Source organism: Macaca mulatta, chromosome 8 (assembly GCF_049350105.2).
Source record: "Macaca mulatta isolate MMU2019108-1 chromosome 8, T2T-MMU8v2.0, whole genome shotgun sequence".
Lineage (NCBI taxonomy): Eukaryota > Metazoa > Chordata > Mammalia > Primates > Cercopithecidae > Macaca > Macaca mulatta.
The window spans coordinates 58,216,553-58,238,110 of NC_133413.1; the positions used below are offsets into that span (position 1 = coordinate 58,216,553).

Below are 21,558 nucleotides of genomic sequence, written 5' to 3' on the forward strand. Positions count from 1 at the left end.
AAAAAACACTTAAATCTTTATAATTTACCAAGAAAATCTCTCTGTTAATATGGGATGCTGAAAGTGGAAAGAAAAGAAAGCTTGAGTTTCACTAGAGTCACTCTATTTTTTTCATTTTACCTTCAAACTAGGTAATAAATTAGATCATGGTATTTATTTTTTAGATAAGACCCCGAAGTTCACTGACATTAAGTAATTTGGATCCCTGTATGTGAGATGAGTCTCAAGACAGGTCCACCAAATTCCAAAGTCTGATTTTCGGTACTACAGCTGACATTTAATTACTTCCAGTTTTAGGATAATTCATTTCTATAAATTTCTCGTTTGTTTTATAGTTATAACCCCTGGCCCTCAAAACAAAAATCTGATTATTTCTTGTCAGTGATGTTGATATTAATTTAGATTCTTGGTATTTTCCACTGTTTTTGTTAAACAACAGCAATAAACTATACTAGGATTGTCTTGAGTAACCAGGAAGAGTATTAAATCCATAGTAAATAATTACACTGCCTGCTTTTGGTTTAGTTAGTGTTCTTTTTTTTTTCCGTTTACTTAGATACTTATTAACAAAACTAATCAGGTGTTAAAAAAGGTTAGTGCAAAAGTAATTGCGGTTTTTACCATTACTTTTAATATCATTACTTTTAGTTTTCATTACTGTTAAATGAAAGCAAGATAATTTACTTCTCTTTCTCAAGACACCAACAACAGGGTGGGTTGTGATGAAGCCGTTGAACGTGGACCATACATTTGTAAAAGGCCTCAGATTAGGGCTTTCAGTATGATCTGTAAATGCAATAGTAATATAGCCACTGCTTTTGTTGGTTGTTGCTGTTCACATAACTAACATAAATTATAACAATTTAATAATCTCTCTTTTACCTTTTACTCACTGGATATTTACCCCAGTAAGTAATCTTTCACATCTTTCTCCATGAATGTAGACATATCTGTAAACAAAATATATGGTTTGCCTTTTTCACTTAATTTCACCAGGATGTCCCTCTCCTGATAGATATTCAGATTGTTTCTGGTTTTTAACACTTCAAAGCAGTGCTGCAACACACTTCCTTGTGTATCTCTGTCTGTATCTCCTTTATTTATTGAGATTATATTTTAACCTTCTTTACTGTGAGATATAACAAGCATATGAACAATGGCATAATTGTAGATTGTAACAAATAATAAGTGAATAAATAAAGCTCACTCACGAACCCACCACTGTAATTCAATAAACATGGCGGGTATCCAAAAGCCACCTGCTGCCCCCACCCCGATCCTAAAGATCTTCACACTTCTGAAATTTCTTCCATGTGGTTCTTTGCAGTTATACTGCTTTTTATACATCTTTAAAAAATATATTTAGGCTGGGCACGGTGTCTCACGCCTGTAATTCCAGCACTTCAGGAGGCCAAGACAGGAGGATCACTTGAGGCCAGGAGTTCGAGACCAGCCTGGGCATCATAGGCCTTATCTCTACAAAAAATAAAAATCTACTCTAGGGAAAACAGAAGAACCCTCCTGATTCTCTGCTATGTACCCACAAACATTTTTTTAAAAAGAATTCATTCTAAACAAATAAAAAAATAAAAAACTGGCCGAGTTTGATGGTGCACACTTGTAGTCCTAGCTACTTGGGAGGCTGAGGTGGGAGAATCACTGGGTGACAGATTGAGACCTGGCTATCAAAAAAAAAAAAAGGCGTGTATGTGTGCGCATATAGGTTTACCTGTTTTTGAACTTTATGGAAACAGCATCATGCTTGCACATTCTTTGTGTTTTGCTTTTTTTGCTCACTAGAGATGCCGCGGCCCCAGATGCACACAAAAGGACCCTGGTGTGGGGGCCCCTTACAGAGGAGGACTGGAGACACATAGTGTTAAACCAATAAACCTTGTAAGATTCATCTGTCTATTGCAGGTAGCTCCGGTTTATTCATTTTCACTCCATTTTATGCATTTACCACAATCTCTTTCTTCATGCAGTTGTTCTAGGCATTTCTGGTCACTGCTGGCAGGGGCAGGAGTCCCTGCTGTGTATCCCCTAGGCCACAGGTGTGCACATCATGGGGGTGGGGTGTTCCTAACCTTCAATGGATAATGCTAAACTGTCTTCCAGAAGCGGAGTTCAGCCTCCATTCCTATTAGCATAGTAGAGCTCCTGCTGCTCTGCTGTCTTTCCATTATTTGGTACACTTAGGTGTCCTCGTTATCTTTTTTCCCGACTGCTTTTTTTTCAGCCTGGTGGGTCTGTAGTGGAATTCACTGTGGTTTAAATTCCAGCTCCTGATTACTGCTGAGACTGAGAGCCTTTTGCTGTGTATTGCTGTTTGTGTTTCCACTTTGATGAAGTGCTGTTCAAGTCTTTTGTTTATTTTTCTTTTGGGGTTTTGAGCTTTATATATTTTGAGTAGTAGTCCTTCATTGGTTGTATATAATTATGTGTTATAAGTGGCTTGTCTTTTTATCAGCAGAAGAACCGATTTTTGGAGGGGGAGCAGATAGCATTCCCAAAGTGGGACTGCCTGGCCAGAGTATGTAACTGGACTTGTTTTCATGACCCACAGGCAGGGCCCCAGGAAGCATTAAGTGTTTTTGAAATGGCTTCTGGACCCATAGCTCTCCCAGGTTGGTTGGGTTACTTTTAACCAGAACACTCCCAGCAGAGGCTATGGGTCTGTGTCTCCTTCAGGTAAAATGAGATTAACTTGAGCACCAAGGGAAACGGGAGTGTAAAAGTCAAGAGCTACCGTTTATCATAGGCCAGTTAGGCCTGTTTTGTGTGATCTTCAAAATAAGTCTCAGAAGCAGATATTATTTTACCCACTTCACAGATGAGGAGCTTGAAGCTCATCAGGAATAAAGATTTTACCCTGTGCCATACAACTGGAAAGTAGGAAAGTGGGGTTAAAGCTCACTTTCACATGGCTCCCAAGCAAATTCTGCATCCATTCTGGCAGCTTGAAGCATAGCGTAGCTTCATGGTACTGGGCACCTTGCTGGGGAGGCATCGGTGGAACAGAGTCCACACCAGATGTCTGACTGTGACACAAGCCACAGCCCCTTCCCCTCCGCAACTCTCTGTGACTGGGGGTGGCATGGGAGCTCTGATGAACCACACTCCAATGCCGGCCGTGGCACAGTGCAGGCTGCTTACTGATTCGGTTGAAGCCTGGTTGCTCCATAAAGGATATTTTGTTGTTTTCCTCTTCATTATTTGGCACGTCAGTGTAAATTATTTTAATAGGACTCACAGTTTCAGTCTTTGAAGCATTATGAGGGGAAGCTACATGATGTGTGAATTCAAGATAATAGGATGAATTGTAAGGAGACAAGGATTTTTGTTAAGTATCAGAGCACACTTGTAATATTTGGTTAAAAAAAAAACTTATGTGTCTATAAGAGATATGGGTTGACAGATTTTGTGTGGAAGTGTGGGTTTTTCCACCTCCACGCTGGTGAGCACGTGGATCATGTGAGGCTTTTGGAATAATAAGTACCACCAGGACAGAAGAGAGAACTGTTTGCAGAGTTGCAGATAGCAACATGTTTCAGGAGCTCTTCATTTCCTGTGAAGTTGAGTGTGTGTGTGTGTGTGTGTGTGTGTGTGTGTGTGTGTGTGTGTGTGTGTGTAATTTCCTGATGAAGTAGAACAGAAGTGTGTAAAGAACATTTTTTTTAACAAAGTTTCTAAATTATACTACTTGATAATTTCATGTCCCCAATCTTGAGTCAAGAGTTGATTAGGAAGATTTTTTCTTTATATATATTATTAGTTTTATATTACACATATATATTTTATATATATATTATTTTTAATGCCCTGTCTTTAACAAAAGACATTTTTAAATATAACTAGCAGGCTGGGCACTGTGGCTCACGCCTGGAATCCCAGCACTTTGGGAGGCTGAGATGGGCACATCACTTGAGGCCAAAAGTTCAAGACCAGCCTTGCCAACATGGAGAAACTCCATCTCTACTAAAAATACAAAAATTAGCCAGGCATGGTGGCACATGCCTGTAGTTGCAGCTACTTTGGACGCTGAGGCAGGACAATCACTTGAACCCAGAAGGCAGAGGTTGCAGTGAGCCAAGATCGCACCATTGCACTCCAGCCTGGGTGACAAGACGAGTTTCCGTCTCAAAAAATAAAAAAACTAGCAGATGTCCTGTAAAATGTGAGACATTCCAGAGTTACAAAGTTATCTTATATAATTATATAAATTTAAGCAGAGATTCAAAGGAATCATGCAAAGGGCTTAATTTCAGATGGGTGTTTTAATTTCCTTCTTTCAGTTTCTCCAGCTAGCTACGATCTGAAAAATATCTTGCTGGCCGGGTGCAGTGGCTCATGCCTGTAATCCCAGCACTTCTGGAGGCCGAGGAGAGCAGATTGCTTGAGGTCAGGAGTTTGAATCCATCCTGAGCGACATGGCAAAACCCCATCTCTGCTAAAAATACAAAAGTTAGCCCTGTGTGGTAGTGCACTCCTGTAATCCCAGCTACTAGGAGCCCGAGACACAAGAATCACTTAAACCTGGGAGGCGGAGGTTGCGGTGAGCCAAGATTGTGCCACTGCACTGCAGCCTGGGCAAGAGAGCAAGACTGCATCTCAAAAAAAAAAAAGAAAAGAAAAGAAAAAGAAAATTATCTTTCTGAAATTCAGTGAACTTGCTTTGGAAATGTTTCGTTAAGTTCCCACATCTATACGGTATTCATAGGATATTCTTAGCAGAGATAAATCTCTGGAGTCAGAATGCCTGATCAGATTCCCTTCCTGGCTGTCCCACCATGGTGATTGAAGGGCTGCTCCAGGGCACACCAGAAGTATTACTGGAATACTGTTTTATGGTGTGCATTTTACTGTTCCACAATATCTTATGTCATAGAAGAGGGTTTAAGTATGAAATTCACATGGCCACAGTTTTATACAGATGTGGAAACCCAAGGAAGTATTTTTCTTTGTATTCTAAGCCATGTTCTCCTGTGCTGCCACAAACCCTGGGCTCAGCACAGGTACTGACTCTGTCCTCTGAGGAGCCACAGTGCAGGGCTGTCTTGCCTGGTGCTCAAGACCCGCTCCTGTGGCTTAGCGGGGCCGACAGGCACACCGGGGATTACATGGAACTAGTATTCCACTAGCTTGACTTAGGAAAAGGAAGTGCAGCCACTCCAAAAGTAGAGTGCTGAAGCCACTGGGTTCGCTCCCAGCCCTGTGCTGCTCCTGGACTCTGTGTCAGCTTTCCAGTGAAGATAACAGGACTACTCTTATTGCAGAAGTGTCCTCAGCTTTTCATTTCCTGGAAACTTTGAGATTAGTTTGAGTGGGGCTTTGAGGAAAGAGAAGAAAGATAATGCTTGTAGCAAAATCATTAAGCAGAGTTGAAGGAAGTATAGCAATGGATGTATTTCAGGTTAGGTTTAGTGGTCTCCTGATTAGAGGCCCCTGTCTTAAATTAATAACACTTTTTAAATAACAGCTTAACTGAGACATAATTTACATACCCTAAAATTTACCCTTTTTAAAGTGTACGAATCATTGGTTTTTATTTTACTCACAAAGTTATGCAACCAGCACCCTAATTCTGGCACATTTTCATCACCTCAGACAGAAACCTAGTACCTTCAGCAGGAGCTCTGCGCTTCCCCTCCCCTGGCAGCCACTCCTCTACTTTCCATCCCTGTGGATTTGCCTGTTCTGGACGTTTCCTGTCAGTGGAACCATACAGATGTGACCTTTGGTATCTGGTGTCTTTCACTTTAGCAGAATGTTTTTAAGGTCCATCCATGATGTAACATGTATCAGAATTTCCTTTTTTTTTTTTTTTGAGACCGAGTTTCTCGCTTGTTGCCCAGGCTGGAGTGCAATGGTGCCATCTCAGCTCACTGCGACCTCTACCTCCTGGGTTCAAGCGATTTTCCTGCCTCAGCCTCCAGAGTACCTGGGATTACAGGTATACGCCACCATGTCCAGCTAATTCGAACTCCTGACCTCTGGTGACCCACCTGCCTCATCCTCCCAAAGCGCTGGGATTATAGGTGTGAGCCACCACACCAGGCCAGAATTTCATTCTTTTTCTGGTTGAATATTTCATGACATAGATACATCAAATTTATCCATTCAACAGTTGATGGACATTTGGGTTGTTTCTACTTTCTGGGTATCTTGAATAATCCTGCTGCGAACATTCATATGTAAGTTTCTGTGTGGATGTAAGTTCCAGTTCTCTTGGATAGACAGCAAGGAGATGAATGGCTGGATTGCTGCCACACAGTTTTCCAGAGTGATGGCCTCATTTTACCATCCCACCAGCCTAATGGTACATTTTAATCACTGCAAATGTAATCTTGTTAGAGTTTCAAGGTTTCCATGGCTCCTGCCAGTTTGTTCATGATCTCTTGAGCTATTTGTTACTGTCTACCTAGCAGAACAAACCTTGTTGGAGGAAATCCATTTCAGTATCAAGGCAAAAGTTTAATTCACTCAGGGTTGTTTTTTGTGTATATAAGGGTGACATAAAAGGAGATAAGCTGTCTTCTGGAAGGCATTATTTTTACTTCTTAATTATATACCTAAACTGTATCTCCAACTAGCCTAGAGTTTAATATTAAATGAATGAAATGAACAAGAGAATTTAGGTTAAAGAAATTTATCAGAAGCCATGGGTTTCTTACAGAAGAAATCAGGGCTCATGAAAAGTTCTCAGACTGAAGCATTGAGGGACACTTGTGATATGTGACAGGTGCCAGCATTGCTGAAATGCCATGTGTCCTCACTGTGCAGTACTGGCTGGTGGGATTGAAGAGTCTTGCCGGCCCTGCTAGCTAGCATGTCAGATTCATGGCCTCATGCCATGCCAGTGTTATGCGCCTCCCACGAACCAGACTCATCTAGGCACTGAGATTCCACAGAGAACAGACACACAGAGCCTGCCCTCAGGAGGTTCACATTCTCGTGAGGACACAAAACAGGCAGCACTAACTAAACCAGAGGATCTCGGTGGTGACCAGCCCCAGAACAGAGGGTGAGGTGGGGCAGAGGCACCTCGGAGTGGCATCAGGGGTGACCTTTCTGCCTCTTCTCACCTATGCCCTTGTACAAAACCCAACAGTGATTGTTACAGGAATTGCCTCTTCAAGACTGCTCGGCCTTTGCTGTTCTTTTTGGCACCGATGTGACATTCATGTAGTGGGAGCCACAGCAGTGCCAAGAGCCCTTCTCAGAGGTGGACCTCCAGGGTGGGAGTGTGGGAGGCTGGCCCTAGCCCCGAGAGCCACATGAAGAGTTCCTTTCTGGTCCAGAGAGACTTCCTCAGAGTCTCCACAGGTCTTTCTCAATACTGCAGGTTGGCCTGCTCCTGAAACTACTATTTTTATGTTGAGTGTGGAACCACAGGAAAGAATGGAGTTATAGGAAGTGTTACATTGTTTATAAATAACCCACATGCATTGACCTAATTTTACAATGAATGGGAAGTTACCTTTGCAACTCAAAATAGGACTCCTATCTAAGGTTATTGGACACTATTAATAATGATTCATCAGCAACTAGGAAATTGTTTCTTAGACTGCATTGAGATTATATCTTAAAATACAGCCTACCAGATATGTTTGAAGTCTGTTTTCTCTGGCATGTAGAGACCCTGCTGTGTCGGGGAAGATGTGTAGTGTGTGGCCAGCATTGGGCAGGAAAGGGAGATAGTCAGAGAGGGGAGACAATATAAAGAACAGGACCATGTAACAGACAAGCAGGGAGGAAAGAAACAAATAAAAATGAATGAGGGCTGGCCAGTCATGATGGCTCACACCTATAATCCTAGCACTTTGGGAGGCCAAGGCAGAAGGATCACTTGAGGCCAAACATTTGAGACCAGTCTGGGAAACATAGTGATGAAACCCCATCTGTACGAAAAATTTAAAAAATTAGCTAGGAATAGTGGTGCACACCTGTAGTCCCAGCTACTTGGGAGGCTAAGGCTAGAGGATTGCTTGAGCCCAGGAGGTCACACCACTGCACTCCAGCCTGGGTAACAGAGCAAGACTCTATCTCCAAAAAATATATGTATTTGGTTGGGGGGGGAAGTGTGTGTAATATAAAAAAGTAATGAGGGCCCAAAGAGGTTTTTTTTAAAAAATATGTTACTCAGTGTTTACCTTATTAGAAATTAAAACTGAAAAAGATTTAACACATTAATTTACCTAAAAGCGTCTATAATCAACCCATTACATGATGACCTAAATAACATTTTTTATGAAAAATATTTCCTAAAACACAAAAACAAATATTTAGCGATGAGAGTCGCATTGCCCTGTATTTTGCAGGTCTCTTCACTGGTTGAACAGGAGATGATGGATTATCATCTGTGCTCCGCCTTCAATCTGTTGTAATATCACACATCATGGGCCTCTAGAAAATACCACTGTACACTCATGAGAGAATGGAAGTGAGAAAGAAAAATAAAGGCTTGGCAGAAAACAGTTTTGGCCTTGTAGGCTGCCTGAAAGGCTCTCGGAACCTCCAGCAACCCCCAGACCCCACTTTAAGAATGACTGGTCTAAAGTATTCCACTATCCAAATGAACTCTCTTGGAGAGGTATGAGTTCTACAACAGTGACAGGTACAGAGAAATTAGCAGCAACATGACAAATTTTAAGAACATTTTATACCCAAAATACTTGCTTGGTTAGAAAAAAAAAATGATTCCAAGCTCTGTGAGGATGAGTGCATCATGGGCCAGGTGCTTCCTTGTTGTCTTTCCATTTTCTGTTGTCCACAGCACCATTGTGGCTTAAATCTCCTAGAGCAAATTCCACTCTATCCACACCCAAAAGAAAGTGGTTCAGGCAGTTTTAAATTGCCCTGTGAAGATTTGAGAGTTAGCTGGATGAGACAGTATCAGATGGAAAAAATAACCCCTGAAATAACTTAGAGAATAGGTAAGCAAATTGATAATATCAGCTAATGTTCTGGTGTACAAACAAGATTTTCCATGTTTACTCTCTTCCGGTGGACTGAAGTATGGAAATCTTGGTTGCCTTTACTTTGAATGGTTGGTTTTTCAAATGACATTTGTCATCTACCAGTCAAGATAATAATACCAGCTATAATGAGGCCAGAGGAAGTAGATCATTTGCCACACCAAAATATCCATAAAATGTGTGTAGAAATATGGAAATTTAGCATTGTTTCAATGGCAGTGAGGCGAGAACTCTGCTTCCTTCCTCTGTTGTGTATTTCTTAGAATTCTCTTGGGCATGGTGCCACTCCCACTCTCTTCTTGGTCTGCAGACGATTTCCATTGCCCCAGGACTTGCCCCATCCTCATTTCTGAGCTCATGGGTGATGCTGGGGCTGCCTTTTTAGGAATTCAGGAAATGGAGGTACCCAGTTAAAGTTATCTGCATCTGTGTAGCTTACTCATTTCCATGCACCTTTCTTGTCGCACGGTGGGAAATCTTGGCTCTAGTTTACTCAGGAGAAACATCTGTCCTTTGACATCACTTCCAACTCTTGAACTGAATTTGTAAATTTTTTCTGAAGATGGTCTCAAGTTAGTTCTCTTCCTTTGTGGTTTGTTTTCTACTTAGATTTTGACAGCCTCCAAAATATGTTACCAAAAACAGAATTCAGGCAAGAAAATTGATTTTTTTTTCATTCTAAGAAATAAGTTAACTTTGCTTCATGTAAATATCTCCATCGGTTTATTCCTAATCCTTTATAATGTTTAGAGTATTTTTTTCTCTCTCAAGGATCTGGTAATTACTAAAACAAATTTGAAACTGTTTTTAAAATTAAAGTTAGTGGCTCTGTCTTTGTAAATTTTTCATTACAAATAGATTGGAAATATTCAGGTGCAATTCTGTTTTGCACCAGAGAGCACTTTGTAACACAGAAAGTCTTCAGTCAGCCAAACTCACCTGTCAAGTGCAGAAGGCACTTATCGCAGATGGCTGACTGTTTCTAGCGCCCCATGCTGCCATGTTCGCATAGAAAGGTGTCTGCTTCACCACCCACACCTAGCACTGGAGACTTTGGAATCGTCTTTCCTCCTCAAACAGAGGCACATGTCAGCGAGGGACAGCAGCAGCACTAGGAATTAGAGAATCACAGAATCCTACAAGGGAGGAAGATGAAGCTGAGAGAGATTTGGAATTTCCACTGTAGAAGGTGGACAGTATCCTCTCTGTCCAAGTCTGTGGCCAGCATTCTTCTGAGCAAATGCACATCACCCGCAGTGTCATGGGGTTGGAGTGTGCAGGCTCAGCCCTGGAGGAAGTGAGTTGGCAGGACCCCCTTCTGCGTGCCGGTCATCTCCAGTACAGCCCAGTCTCAGCCTCTCCATGGGGCCCTCATGAGATGTAAGTGATGTGGTGCCCCCATCCTTACTCTGTCTCTCTTGAGGGGTGTCTCCAAGGGCTTTTTTATAAGTGAGAACATGTTCTTAGAAAGTGCCTCTTACACTTCAGTGACTAGTCACATGTCGGGGTGGCCTTGCTTTAAAGAATGTGGAAGACTCAAAAACAGTCTTAGGGTTGGCCTCAGTGAACCATGATTGCGCCACTCCAGCCTGGATTACAGAGCAAGAGACCCTGTTAAAAAAGAAAAAAAAAAAAAACACTTAGTATTTATTTTTATGTTAAATATAATTTTCATTATGGTAAAATAACGTACTATAAAATTTATAATTTCAACCATTTTAAGTATAACTTGGTAGATATAATTTTAACATGTGTATAGATCTTGGTATCTTTCCACTTAAAAAGTACACTGGTTACTATAATAAAAACATAGCGCTGAAAGTCTTTCAGGTTCCTGAGCGTGACTTTAGGAAAGCTCTTATTGGGTCCCTCCAGGCCTCCTACCTCCCTCCTCCCGCCTCCAGGAGCAGCTGCGTGTTCTACAGCCTGTGCATGCAGGTGGGTCTGCCACAGCCCCCAAGTGAGTGCACAGAGGAGGCTCCCAGGCTGTCCCTGTTCCCTGCCTGTGCCATGCTGTCACCTTCCTTTGCATGTTCTGCACCACGCCGCAGCCCTCTTCTTGCTGCTCTTCAAATACAGCTGATTTTTAGAGGTCAGATGAACTGTGACTGAGTGTGATGGGAAACATGGCTCTCCCTTCAGTGACGGGTAGCTGAGTTGACCTCCACCCATGCTCTCTGGGTGTCTTGTGGGAGCTGCTGGGAGAGCTGCTGACTGCTGCAGAGCCTGCCAAACTGGGGACCTGGTGGGTAGGACAGCTGGCCCTGCTTCTCTCCTTGTCTGCTCCACAAACTTTTGTTGTCACAGATTAATGACCAAAATTTGTCTACAGACTCATTTTATCCAATCTATAAATTAAGGTATACCCCAAGAAATTTATTCCAACATGATGATGTTATCAAATCATAAGCATAATGAATTAATCTGTATGTCCCCTTTTTCTCTAATTAAACATTTACTTTACATTTTAAACTTTTTAAATAAAAATGTTTATTAATTTTTTAAAAGACAGACTTATGGTAGCCACTCCCCTGTCAGACTGTTTGTTTCTTAAACATATTTTTAAAGGATCACTTTTTTAAAAGAATGTTTCCTGTGTAACCAAATGAATAGTAAAGAATGAATTGCAGTGGGAGGAACAATACACTTTTTAACTGTGCTAAAAGTGAGTTTCTACACCACGTCTATGCCCAGCAGAAGTGGGAGTCATTTGAATGTGCTAGCTGGCCCCAGACAACTCTGCTTCACAAGGCAACAGTGGCCATCCAAACCATTATCTATTTTAAAAATAGTTTTTAAAAACAGTAGAGAAGCTGATTTTTTATGAGACTAAGCATTTTATTTAACCATAGCCATTCTTCAGCTAAGCGTCGTGCATTAAATATAAATGTATAATGTGTCTAAACTTTTTTAATTAGCTGGTACCATCCTCTAAATAAAAGCCATTAAATTCAAATAGAACTTTCCTATGGCTGTGTGCTTCTCGAACAGCATTTCTCAAAGAGAATTCCAAGGGAACACTAGTTTCTCAGGACATTGTTAGTGATGACACCAAAAAGGGTTTCGTGGTTATAAATGGGAGAAGCTTTAGTTTAAAACAGTATGCCACAGGTGCCTTTTACACAGGGCTCTCCAGGCCCTCCGCCATGTCCAGTCCCACTGTAGCGTGTGAGGGTCCTGCCAGCCACAGATGCACCACACGGCAATAGGCAGGGAGTTCTGTTCTCATGGGTTACACTTCACAGAACACTTTTTGGGAAACTCCAAAATTTTAGGAAAATTGATAAGCACTCTGTCACTATCTGGAAAGGGTTGTTTATTTTTCTATACTGTATAAAGACCTCTTTTTACACTCATCTTTTATCATCCTCCTAATTTTACTCGGTTTCTTCACAGAGTAACACTAGGATTAAAATCCTGTCTTAAACTGGGCAGATTTTTGAGCAAAAAACAGCATAAAAGTTTATGGCTTTAGCAATGACAATACTGGTAACTATAGTAATATCAAGTGGCTAATGTGTTGGATACTCACTCTGAGTATAGAAACCCTAGTAGGTGCTGCACATATGTTCTTTACTTCCTTTACTCCTTGCAATAATGCCAGCAGCAACCCCCAGTTTCCCAGAAGGGCTGATGTAAGAGTCAAGCATTTTCTTAAGGTCTCACAGTGTATGAAAGGCAGAGCTTAAGCAAGATGAGTTTCTTGACTCCAGGGGCCCTGCTGTTTCCCACCTCTGTTAACAAGGGGCTCAGGTAAAGGTTAGAGCCAGGTCTCGGAAGTGCAGTCAGATCTAAGGTGAGAACCATATAACTGAAATCATAACAGTGTTGTCCTTTTGTGTCCTTCTATATATTTTACTTCAGATAACTTTTCTTTTTTGTGTGTGTGACGGAATTTGGCTCTTGTTGCCCAGCTGTAGTGCAATGACGTGATCTCGGCTCACTGCAACCTCCGCCTACCAGGTTCAAGAGATTCTCCTGCCTCAGCCTCCCGAGTAGCTGGGTTTACAGGCATCTGCCACCATGCCTGGCTAATTTTTGTATTTTTAGTAGAGACAGGGTTTCACCATGTTGGCCAGGCTGGTCCTGAACTGCTGACCTCAGGTGATCCATCCGCCTCAGCCTCCCAAAGTGCTGGGATTATAGGCATGAGGCACCACACCCAGCTCAGATAACTTTTCTTACATGTAATACATATCTGTTTGGGAAAAATATACAAAATGCCCAATCCAAAGGAAGAAAGTAAATATCACCTTCAAACTCTACTCAGATAACCACTAAAAACATTCTTATAGGCTTCAGTCTTTTCCTTTGGCTTAATATGTATATAGATGCATGCATAGATACACATACATACACACACACACACACACACACACAGTGAGTGAGAGAGTTAATTTGTTGCCTACTTTTTTCTTAGCAGGGTGTCACAAACGTGTTTCCATGTCCATAAATTTTTTTTTTGTAACCATTTCAGTGACTGTATAATATTTCACTGTGTGGATGGATCCTAATTTAGTGAGCAAATTCCTGTTGTGCAGTTGATTTCCCACAGTGTCTGTCCATCTGTCTGTGTGTCTTCTTTCTTCCCCATCTGAATCGCCTCACATCTCGAATTGTAGTTCCATGGCCTTAGGCATTAGAGGCTGTTAAGCATTCTACCAGCTCACTGGCCTAGTACTCAGTAAGGGAGTCTGATGATGAATACCTTTAACTTTCCTTGTTCCAGGATAGCGGGGATTTTTAGTTTGATTGACACCCTATGGCCCCCAGCGATACCTCTGAAAACACCTGGCCGCGACCAGCCCTGTGAAGAGGTAAGCCCGGCACTGGAAAAACTTCCCCAGTTGCGGACTACTCCATGCCAGGTGCCAAGCCAGGCATCATCACTGCCACCCACATGGTCTGTGTCCCCCACTCCAGTAGCAACAAGGAGCCCCTGTGCAGCCAGTTCCTTTGTGGTGACACATGAATATGAGCCAGGACTGGGATTCAGGTCCTGGAGACCAAGCTCTGGCTGCCTTCCCTACTGTGCTGCACAACATTTTCTTGAAGTTAACTTATGATGAATGCGTAAACCACAACTCTCATATACTGTTGGAACAATTGGGGTCTCAGCCTCATACTAAAGCAAACATATAGAATTTTTCCCACGAACTTCTAGTGACTCATAGAACCAACACTCAGTTACCAATTGGAGCAAGAACTCAATACAATCCATAGACATTCGTACAACGTCCTGGGTAGCCAGGAACTTCCATTGCCCTGCTTGTCTATGATAGTGTCTCAGAAGAAGCAAAATGGATGAAAAGTGTTCCCTCCTCCCTCTTGAGCCTTTTCCAGCAGGTTAACCAGCTGCTGCTTTGGGCCAGAGCTCCCAAAACAACTGAGGCTGTCTTCCTTAGGTTGTGGCTGACTTCTTAGTAGTGCTAAGTCTGTGACCCTGTACTGTGCCAAACAGCATAGTAGTTGTCAAAACACACGGTGGCTCACGCCTGTAATCCTAGCATTTGGGAGGCTGAGGTGGGCGGATCACCTGAGGTCGAGAGTTCGAGACCAGCCTGACCAACGTGGAGAAACCCCATCTCTACTAAAAATACAAAATTAGCTGGGCATTGTGGCGCATGGCTGCAATCCCAGCTACCCAGGAGGCTGAGGCAGGAGAATCACTTGAACCCAGGAGGCGGAGGTTGCAGTGAGCCGAGATGGCGCCATTGCAATCCAGCCAACAAGAGCAAAACTCTGTCTCAAAAAACAAAAAAAAAGCCATTTCTAGATTACTTAAGGGGAAGTAATTTCTAGATGATATTTTCAGTATAACCTGAAAGATTTCTAAAATGAAATCTTGAATTAATAGGTTCATAAGAAGTTCTTATACTTGGTCCCAGAAGTAAACAATGCAGTCCATTCCTTGTATAGCATTCCAGAGAGAGGATGCATCTGTAAGCGAGTATGTATATATTAAAGAGGAGATTTTAATCATGTGCTTGAGTCTTTTAACAATATATTCACCTTCTGCTTTTGCCTCATGTAAACAGATAAAAACTCATCTGCCTCCTCCAGCCTTATGTTACATCCTCACAGCTCATCCAAATCTGGGACAAATTGATATAATTGACGGAGACCCCATTTATAAGCTTTACCAGCCTCCAGTTACCCGCTGCTTAAGAGACATTATCCAGGTAATGTTTTTGTTTCTAACAAGTTATTTAGGTATTAGCTGTGTCTGTGTGCTTTGTGTAATGCTGCCAACCTTTTCTAATTCCTTTCCAGATGAATGATCTTGGTACCCGTTGCAGTTTCTATGCCAGGGTGATTTACCAAAGACCACAGGTAATAATCTGTCTCAATCTCTCAGTCTCTCTCTCTCTCTCTATCTCTCAGCCCCTCTCTCTTTCTCTCTCTCTCACACACACACATGCACACACACACACACACACACACACGGTGTTAGAGGTTTGTGAAAGGGCAGTCTCCTTTGGAAATTAATAGATTGCCAAAACAGAAAAGCGTTTTTAAAGTCCAGTTAAGTATGCCCCATATACTGAAGTGGCAGTAAATCCATTCCTTTTACAGGTGCGGACTATCAGCCAGTGTGCTAAGCACTGGGGTGTAAGACACCCAAGTACAACCCTGTCCCCAAAGCTTCTCAGCCCAGTAATTTTCATTCTTTCCTGACACTTAGGCAGGTTGAAGAAAGGAAAGAGATGCAGAAACCTCATTTATGTGGTGGAAATGGTAATCTCAGGATTGAGCTCAGCTACTTCTGGGAACTTTTAGAGCCTTTGAAACTGAAAGCCCTCCCATCCCACCTCCATGGTCCCTATGAGGCCTCAGCCTATTCTAGGGAGCAGCGGCCTAGAGGAGCTTGCTATCAATCAGCTAGGAGTAGAGGAGGGAAGGAGACCTGCTTGCCAGTTTGAATGCATTCACTACATTCTGCAAGAAACCTCTGCTGGCCCTTACCTTATGGAGGAATATCCATGTAGATCTGATCATCCAAGAGGGATTGAGAACATCCTATTTGTTAAACTCTTATCTACTCATAGGCAGTGTGCACTGGGTGCATCTGCCATGGTGCAGGAGAGAGTGAGTGCCCCACACATTGCCTCCTTGAGGGTGTGTATGAGTGGAGCAAACCAGGCCCCAGATGCCTGCACTCACCTGGGCTGTCAGTGGATCACCAGCTACCAGCCAGGCCAGAATACCCAGGAATTGCCCAGCAAGGAGTCTCAAGGGAGGGCAGGAGGCTGGCACCTCAGCCAGCAACCTCGGCCAGGTGCCCCAGTGCACCTTGAGTCAGGGGACAGTGGTGTGGGTGGCACCAGGGGCTGTCTTCTAATCATACTATGCCTGGTTATCAAGATCTGACACTCACACCCCTCACTTTTCTTTTTGCTGATGAAATATGCTAAAGCACACCCAGACACCTTGTGCCATTTCCCCTTACATGCTTGTTATGAATCTCTACAAAGCATTCATGCTTGCATACAACCCAATTCAGCTGCCTGGTTTTGGAGCCTTTCTCTTCCGCTTAAGTTATTCAGAGTTATTTTCTGTTGTGCATTTATTTTGAACAAAGTCTTTGCATTTCTCTGATCATTCTTAGTGGAAGAACAAGAGAGTGACTAAAAGAATATGTTTCTTAACTTCTAGTCAAGTTCTTGATGAGTTGCATATATACGAGTATCATTAAATCATTGTTATCACAAGCATGTTAAATCAGCTCCTCTTCCATCTGCATCAGGAGTAGTGGGCAGACTGTTTCTGTAAAGAGCCAGATAGTCAATATTTTAGGCTTCTTGGGTTGTATGGTTTTCATAGCAACTACTCAGCTCCACCTTGCAGTGCAAAAGCAGCCATGTTGTCGTTCACAAATGAATGAGCAGGGCTGTGTTTCAGAAACCTTTATTTACAGACACCAAAATTTGAATTTAACTTAATTTTTACTTGTCACAAAATATTCTTATGGTTTTTTTAACCATTTAAAAATGTAAGAACCTTGAATAAATATAAAAACCATGCTTAGCTTACAGGCCACACATAAGCAGGGGGCAGGCTGGATTAGCCCACAGGCCTTGGTTTGCTCACGTTCTTCAGGTGCTGAGCATGGCTGGAGGACACAGGAACTGTGACGCAGGAAAAAAAAACAACCCTTGTGTCTCCTGGCATCCTGTAGGTTGTACTGAATGTGCAGTGTGGTGTGTGTCAGGGAGAGGAGACAGGGAGGGCCATCTACTGACAGCCACCGAGTAGGGTGCAAGCTTGTTACCTAAGGATGCCATAGGTGCTGTGCAAGAACACAGCGCTGGTACATACGATCATCATATGAAAGAACTTTAAGGCTTTATCTCAATTTAATTTTTACATTTCAGATGTAAGGAGTGTGCTTTAGGTGATATGCTAGTAACTGTCAATTGCCTTTCCTTTCCTTCTCTGCAGAAAGTGTGTGTGTGTTTCTGCAGCTTAACCTGTGGATTATCTAGTGCTTGCCAACGCATAGAGTGTTGCCCACAGAAAGGAAATCAGAGGGCTGAGTTGTGAATATAAATGAACCACATTTAGCTCTTTATTTTTTATTATCAATACTTCACCTTTAATTTCTGTGAGAGATTTGTCAGATTTTCCAACCATTCTCGTGTATATATCATTTTAGCAGCAATAGTGTCACTGTTCTTAATTCCAAGTGGAGGAGACCAAGGCTAGGCCTGGTATCTGCTATCTCTGATACACACAACCAAACCCAGGTGGAGCCTGGCATGGGTTTCCTAACTCTTACTCAGCCCAGTGTCCCATGGTGCTTCCTGACTCCACAGTCCTTCAGTTACCTGGAGCCCTGGGGGTGGAGCAGGGACGCAACACATCCCTACCCCCAACCACATGCTGGCTGAGCTTGTGCAGGTGCTTCACCACATTGTCTCATGTCCTTGTCTGTCAAATGGGTGTGACATTCTCTCACCATATTGGATTGTTCTAGGATGAATTTAGGAGTTTTAAAATACCCTTTTTCGTTTGTTTTCTCTTCATCTGTTCCCCTTTTCATCATTTGACAGCTGATCAGTGCCCCTCATGAAGAATTAGAGAATGACTGACATGAGTCCCTCAGTGGTACTCCCTGTGAGCACCCCAGTGTCCGGCTCAGCAGATAGGAGGATAGGGCTCCCAGCAAGGATGAGGCAGGGCATGTACTATGTCTCATACTTTCCAAGCCTGAGGAGACCTAAGACTGCCTTCACGTTCCTCTGCTCACCTTGAGAAGGGTCAGTGTGTGGGGGGGATGCCCTTGACATCTGGCACATTCCTGCTCTTCTGGGTCATGGGCCAGGCGGTGGCTCTCTGTGAAGGTGCCATTCACCCACAGGGAGAATGCTGTCCTCATAGCAGCCACGTGGCAGTTGCAGCTCACACTCCTGCCCATGGCCCTCTGGCTGAGACTGAGGTTGAAAGTAAAGAAAGCAGATGTCAAAATGCTTGCACCAAAACCAGTTGGAGGGGAACTCTGGGGCAGAGAAAGACCAAGAGTGAAGCAGGTCATCCAGCTTGCCTTGTGAAAGAGTCCTCCCTCAGGGAAGTAGAGAAGATATGTTAATCACCTCCTATCCAAAAAACAGCCTTCCACCAGTGCAAGTGCAGCTTTCAGTGAGCATGACTTCCAGTGGGCATGTGTGCCTAGGAATCAGTGGTCCTGTAGCCACAAAACAGTCAAAGACCTGGAACCCAATGGAACAGGTTCTATGATCCACTGAAATTCTGTCTCCTGTAGTCTGCTTTTGTAAAAGAATCACCAGAAACCAGCTGTCTCAAGAAGGAATTGAAATAAGCTGAGTCCTGGGGCCAGTCCGTAGTGAAGCCAGTGGCCTGCATCCTTGGCAGTGAGAGTTGACTTTCAGAATGGCACCATGAGTCACTGCTGGAACTCGAGCCATAAAAACAGACCTAGACTAGGTGTGGTGGCTCACACCTGTCATCCTAGCACTTTGAGAGGCTGAGGCTAGAGGATCTCTTGAGGCTAGGAGTTCCAGACCAGCCTGGGCAACAAAGCACAACCCCATCTCTACAAAAAAATAAAAAATTAGCCAGGCATGGTGCTGCATACCTATCATCTCAGCTACTTGGGAGGCTGACGTGGGAGGATCCTGTGAGCCCAGGAGGTTGCTGCAGTGAGCTGTGATTGTACCACTGCACTCCAGCCTGGGTGACAGAGTAAGACCTTGTCTCAAAAAAAAAAAAAAAACAGATTCAGTTGTATTTATATTACACTAAAGACTAAGTCATGAAGGTGAAAAAGATAGTTTTCATATTTAACTTTTATTTTGTAATAATTATAGTTTCACAGTAGATTGCAAAGAAATATACCGGGGGGTCTGGTGCACCCCTCCACCCCCATGTTAATATCCCACACCCACAGTAACCACAGTAAAAACCAAAACCAGCTGGGCGCAGTGGCTCATGCCTGTAATCCCAGCACTTTGGGAGGCCAAGGCAGGCGGATCACAAGGTCAGGAGATCAAAACCATCCTGGCTAATGGTCCTGGCTAATTTTTAGTGGAAACCCTGTCTCCACTAAAAATACAAAAAAAGTAGCTGGGCAAGCGCCTGTAGTCCCAGCTACTTGGGAGGCTGAGGCAGGAGAATGGCGTGAACCTGGGAGGCAGAGCTTGCAGTGAGCCAAGATCACGCCACTGCACTCCAGTCTGGGCAACAGAGTGAGACTCCGTCTCAACAACAACAACAAAAAAAAAAACAACAAGAAACTGACACAGGCACAATCCATGGAGCACATTCAGGTTTCAACATCCTTGTGTGCACTCTGTGTGTTTGTGTGTGTGTGTGCGCTTCTGTGCAGTTTTGTCACATGTACAGCCTTGCATCACCATCACTGCAGTCAGAATCCTCTGCTGTGCCATCACCACCGATTCCCGTGTTGCCCTTTATAGCCACGTCGATCGTTTTTTCATCCCTACCCCTGGCAACCACTCACGTGTTCTCTGTCATTATAATTATGTTGTTTTATGGTTGTTACATAACTAGAACCATGCAATATATATCTGTATTAGTTTCCTAGGATTATCATATAAAGTTCCAAAAACTAGATAGCTTAAAACAATAGAAATGTATTCTCTCACACTTCTGGAGGCCAGAGGTCTGAAATCAAAGTGTTAGCAGTGGCCAGGCAAAATGGCTCACACCTGTAATCTCAGCACTTTGGGAGGCTGAGGCAGGAGGATCACTTGAGGCCAGGAGCCCGAGACCACCTTGGCCAACATAGTGAGGCTCCATCTCTATTTAAATTGTTTTTTAGGCCCGGTGCTGTGGCTCACACCTGTAATACCAGCACTTTGGGAGGCTGAGGCAGGTAGATCATCTGAGGTCAGGAATTGGAGATCAGCCTATCCAACATGGTGAAACCCCATCTCTACTAAAACTACAAAAAATTAGCTGGGTATGGTGGTGCATGCCTGTAGTCCCAGCTACTTGGGAGGCTGAGGCAGGAGAGGCAGAGGCTGAAGTGAGCCAAGATCGCTCCATTGCACTCCAGCCTGGGTGACAGAGTGAGACTCTGTCTAAAAACAAAACAAAAAAAAAATCATTAAAGAAATACAAGGTGTTGGCCGGGCGCGGTGGCTCACGCCTGTGATCCCAGCACTTTGGGAGGCCGAGGCGAGCGGATCACAAGGTCAGGACATCGAGACCATGGTGAAACCCCGTCTCTACTAAAAATACAAAAAAATTAGCCAGGCGCGGTGGCGGGCACCTGTAGTCCCAGCTACTCAGCAGGCTGAGGCAGGAGAATGGCATGAACCCGGGAGGCGGAGCTTGCAGTGAGCCGAGATCGCGCCACTGCACTCCAGCCTGGATGACAGCGCGAGACTCCGTCTCAAAAAACAAAAAAAAAAAAGAAATACAAGGTGTTGGCTAACAGCATTATCTAGAGATTCATCCAAAGGACAAATAATGTTGAACATCTTTTCATGTTTTTACTTGCCATCCATATGTCCTCTTTGGTAAAATGCCTGTTCACATCTTTTGCCCATTGTCTAATTGGATTGCTTGGTTGTTGGTTTATTGTTGAGTCTTTAAAGTTATTTCTATTTTCTAAATACAAAACCTTTGTCAGATACAGGATTTGCAAATATTTTCTCAGGATTTCTAAATTGTATTTTCACCCTTTTAATGATTTTTTAACATAGTTTTTAATTTTGATACAGTCAGATTTACCAAATTTTTTTCTTACAGATCACAGTTTTGTTGTCAAGTCTAAGAGAAATCAAGTCTCTTTGCCTATCATCAGTCCCAAAGTTATTCTTTTGTGTTCTTTTCTAGAAAATTTAATTTTACACTTTACCTTCCAAGTCCATGATGCATTTGGAGTTGGGTTTTGTATAAGGTGCATGGCTTAGGTCAAGGTTAATTTTTTCACCTTTGGATACCCATTCATTCCAGCACCATTTGTTGATAGATCATCCTTCCTCCATTAACTTGCTGTTGCACCTTTGTCAAAAATTAATTGGGCATATTTGTGTGGGAGAGATCTACTTTTTCCTGATAAATTTGCACTGGTAATATTTTTGCCTAATTA

The 21,558-nt window shown here is 43.0% G+C and overlaps 1 protein-coding gene across 48 annotated transcripts in view; it reads left to right on the forward strand.

Moving 5' to 3' along the window:
* SPIDR (scaffold protein involved in DNA repair) overlaps positions 1–21,558 on the forward strand; it is a 481,215-nt gene that overhangs the window by 427,657 nt on the left and 32,000 nt on the right. For all 48 annotated transcript variants that reach the window (XM_077943592.1, XM_077943599.1, XM_077943602.1 and 45 more), the window contains 3 exons: positions 13,708–13,795; positions 15,017–15,160; positions 15,252–15,311. In XM_077943592.1, coding sequence (XP_077799718.1) covers positions 13,708–13,795; positions 15,017–15,160; positions 15,252–15,311 — 292 coding nt within the window. The remainder of the gene's footprint in view (positions 1–13,707; positions 13,796–15,016; positions 15,161–15,251; positions 15,312–21,558) is intronic.